Below are 4,123 nucleotides of genomic sequence, written 5' to 3' on the forward strand. Positions count from 1 at the left end.
TCACCCACTTACCCCTTACAAACATAATATAGTACAATTTAAAAGGTTATTTTTTTTACAACTTCTCACTTAAAAGGTCCTTTTTTCACAAATTTCTCTATTTTTTAAATGGAAGGGTTTAGATCTAATATAGTTACAACTTTGCTATAAATTATTATGGTTTTATTTTAATTAAAAATAAGGTCAATTAAATGAAAGGACAAGATTGATCTTTATTAAAAAATAGTGCCAAGATTAAAAATAAAGAGAGTGATCACAATTTTCTAGTAGCCATTGAATAATATTCCTTAGCTTAATTTTAAACACTTATTGTTTGAGTTTATATACTTTTAATAATAATTGAAATGTATGCAATCATGCATGCACAAACAAAAGGGTAAGACAAATCTTACACAAAGCCAGAGACATGGCAATAAAATTATAAACCTAAACTTAACACAATTGAAAGATATTCCACCATACAGTGATCTTGTCGTTATCCATATTTCAATACATGACTCTTTGTACCAAAACAAATGTGTTTGATGATAGAGTGCAAAAACAAAATTGAATCTCTATTCAATATTACAATAAACTAGTGAAATTACAAGCATTCAAACATACAATATTTAGGCTCTCTTTTGGATCTTAGAAGCTGTGAGAATTACTAACAAAAGAAGTATTATTGCCCCTAATAAAGAGAGGACAACCGAAGCTGCAACTTGGTGGCAAAACTTGTCATACACATTACAAACTTTGTTCCATTGTAAATGTGAGTTTCCTTTTATACCGATAACTCCGACTGCACTCGTTCCTCCAATGCTTGAAAACAACAATGCTATCATAATCAAATCCACAACCAAGATCATCATCAAGCGTGAACCACCTTTTCCGCTCCCTAGTGTAAGAGCTAGTGATACTACCGCGAATACACTGGCGATGGAGTTTGCCACCACGGAGTACCTATTGTGGAGAGAATGTATTGAGAATTATTTATTTTGAATTATCATGCCTATAAATCAAACAAAAAAAAATGTTTACAATTATTCGTGTACAAAGTATGTTGTATGCTAAAGTATAATTTTTTTTGTATTTCGTATTACTGAATTAGATATTAAAGTGTGTTGTTTTGTAAGACTATTTTTTAAAACGTTCATAGTTCACCTAGAATTTTTTTTTTGTGTGTGTGTGTTTGGAATTTGGTACACTCCAAATGATTTCTAAACTGTACTTTTTTTTTTTTACTTCATTTTTAGAGTGTACTGTGTACATGATTAATAATTTGATCATGAATTTTGTAGCCAATGAGGCAAGACTTTGACGAAGAGATACAAAAATTAAATGGGCCGATTTATGTGATATGGACCATACACACCTAAACATATTTATGTTCCAAAAGGCCAACAAAAGTGACATTAGAAAACAAATTTGAGTCTCAAGTTAGATGTATGTGCCACTTGGCAAAACGGCTTAGAACGATTGATAAGAAAAAATGGTATAAATAATTTTTAGCAATTATATTAAATGATTTAATACACTTTTAAGGGGGGTGTTTAAGGAGTTAAAGAGCGCATTCCGTTCATCTTAAGGTCTGTTCACATTTACTGAACTGAATTGAATAGAGCTGAAATGAATATTTTATGAGAAAAAGAAATTAGGAATTGAACTGATTAAAGTTGGACTTAACTGAACTGATTAGAGTTGAATTGAATTGAATTGAATTGAACTGAATTAAAATTCCTGAACAGACCTTTACAACTAACTATGACTAATAAGAGTCGAACAAATGTATTCTATTACGTTAAGTTCTGGTGAAAGGAACACGCATAAAGGGTCAAAGTTCCATAAGTAATAAGTTTAAAAAATATAACGCTCATATGCTAGAAGAGGTTATGATTTATACTCACTTGGGCAATCAGGCCAATATGGCCTTATAAAGTTATAAGTTGTGGAGTAAAATACTACCTATAAACCATTTGAATTTGGTCATAAATTGAAAATATATGAAGAATGTAAATAAAAATATAGTAACTATGTATTTAGGTTAAGTGCAATACTTTATTGAAATCGGTCGTGATTTTAGAATGCAACAATTATAAAGCGAAACTTTTATGCACTATTTTCTTGTATTTTTCTTCATCCATGCATAATTTCCACTTTTACTTTCAATTTCCCAACAAACCTCACCTATTATCTTAATAAAAACAGCTCAAATACTAACATATTGCACTTTAAAAACGGTAGGAGCACTTTTTTTTCAAGTTCCATAATTAGTAACGCTAAGTTTAAACACTGGTTGTTTGAGTTTATATACTTCAATGACAATTGAAGCTATTATTCATCCAATTATGCATGCACAAACCAAAGAGTAAGAGATCGAAATCTTACACAAAAGCAGAGACATGACTGAATTTAGCCATGACAGGCACATCGAAAGCCGGAAGATTAGGAAAAACTTTAATAGGAACAATCTTAGTTTGTTTGTCCAACCCTAACAAAATGGCAGCTGCTAGTGTTAGTATTAAGGCCAACACCCTTAACACAAGCTCGAGCCGCCCGGTCTTGGTGGCACGAGTTGTTTCCCATTCCTTGTTCTTTTGCACCCCTCCATTGCTTCCAATATCCATAACAACTAGCCTAAGTTTTGCGCAAATATTTCTAAGTGTTTTTTTTTTTTTTTAGTTTGATGTTATGTTATAAAGTTGTACATGGTGTCCTTAAAATAGTCGAAGAATGGTTGGAATTAGTGAAAAGCAGACTTAGTTGGCGCTGTTAATAAGGCAGTTGGAAGAATCAATATTGGGAAAACGGCTCAACAGTGTTTGCATTGAATCACCAAAGAAAAACAAGGTACATACAAGAGTTGGGTCTACTATGGTAAATACAAATTGGTTGAGGAAATGGTCTAGTGTTATGTGTGTGGGGATGATGGAGGTTGTGATTTTTAATTTTGGAATTATTATACAAAACTTACTACTTATCGACCATGATTGAATATATAAGTAAAAGCAATATTAATTTTGTCTATTGGTGGGTAAGAACTATCCTACTAATTTAGATGCTCTCACGGGGCAAGTCGATCGGTCCGATTTACAAGACCATGATTGATAAAGACATAATATTGAATTTTAAAAATGTTCTCAATGAAAATTGAACACTCAACATCAAGGTTAGAAAGTTCTCTACTTACCGTACCATTAAGTCAACACATTGTTATTAGGTAAAACTAGATTTGAATATCTTACATGTAAAGCTCGATTACACACCTAATAGAATATGTTGATCTGATAATCTCCATCTTAAAATTTAAAAAAGGAATGTCTTGGAGTTTTAAAACTTCAAAGGTTTTTTTTTCTTTTTTCCATATCTTCAAATTTCATGCAATTACATATCCAAAAATTAAAAAAAAAAATAAATAAAAAAATAAAAAAATTCAAAAAATTCACCAGCTAGTAACTACTGTTTCGATTAATTCTAGCAACGGCAATGTTTGACCACAAAACAACCACCCAGGACATTTAGTAGCTCGTAATTTAACCAAGTTAAAAAAGAAATAGTAGTGAGTAGACTATATAGAATTATAGACAATGTTTCTCCGCAAGTCATTTTGATGTACAATAGTGCTAATAATGTTTAAGTCATATACGACTTATTTTGTTACTTTTAATTTGTATGCAAGGATAATTTTATATTCTTATGATAATGTTCACATCAATCTTTATGGTACTGTTAACGTTAATGTACAATCTCCAACCCTACTAATTTGTTTGGTGACTCATAAATATATCTCATTTAACTTCATGACTTAACTTGAATTATTAATATAGTTGAATTTAGATCCATATATAATTAATTTATTTATTTCGTTTTTTAAATTGCTCAATTTTACTGATTGGATGAGTTTATGAGCTTCGCGAAATAAGGGGAAGGGAGGCAGATGGAGTTCACCAGAGAAGGGTTTGCTAATTGATTAATAGAGGTAAATTATAAAATGAGAATTGATTTTAGAACAATTAAAGGAAAAAGTTACAATTCAAAATTTACGATTAATGTTGAATACTAAAAACTTGAAATTTATGCATGGTACCAATTTCATTAAGATATACGAAGTATCATATATGGACCCATTACTCATAGTTAACCT

At 30.6% G+C, this 4,123-nt stretch overlaps 1 protein-coding gene across 1 annotated transcript; it reads right to left on the bottom strand.

Annotated features, from left to right (window-relative positions):
• Window positions 1–544: 544 nt before the first annotated feature.
• On the bottom strand, window positions 545–2,606 carry LOC145617517 (CASP-like protein 1E2). Its single transcript, XM_081672227.1, has 2 exons — window positions 2,368–2,606; window positions 545–942 (listed from the first exon to the last, which is right to left on the bottom strand). Exons 1-2 carry the CDS (start codon window positions 2,604–2,606, stop codon window positions 609–611), a joined length of 573 nt encoding a protein of 190 aa, XP_081528353.1. The 3' UTR covers window positions 545–608.
• Window positions 2,607–4,123: the final 1,517 nt, after the last annotated feature.

The sequence above is a fragment of the Chenopodium album genome, chromosome 26 (assembly GCF_948465745.1).
Source record: "Chenopodium album chromosome 26, dcCheAlbu1.1, whole genome shotgun sequence".
Taxonomy (NCBI): Eukaryota; Viridiplantae; Streptophyta; class Magnoliopsida; order Caryophyllales; family Amaranthaceae; genus Chenopodium; species Chenopodium album.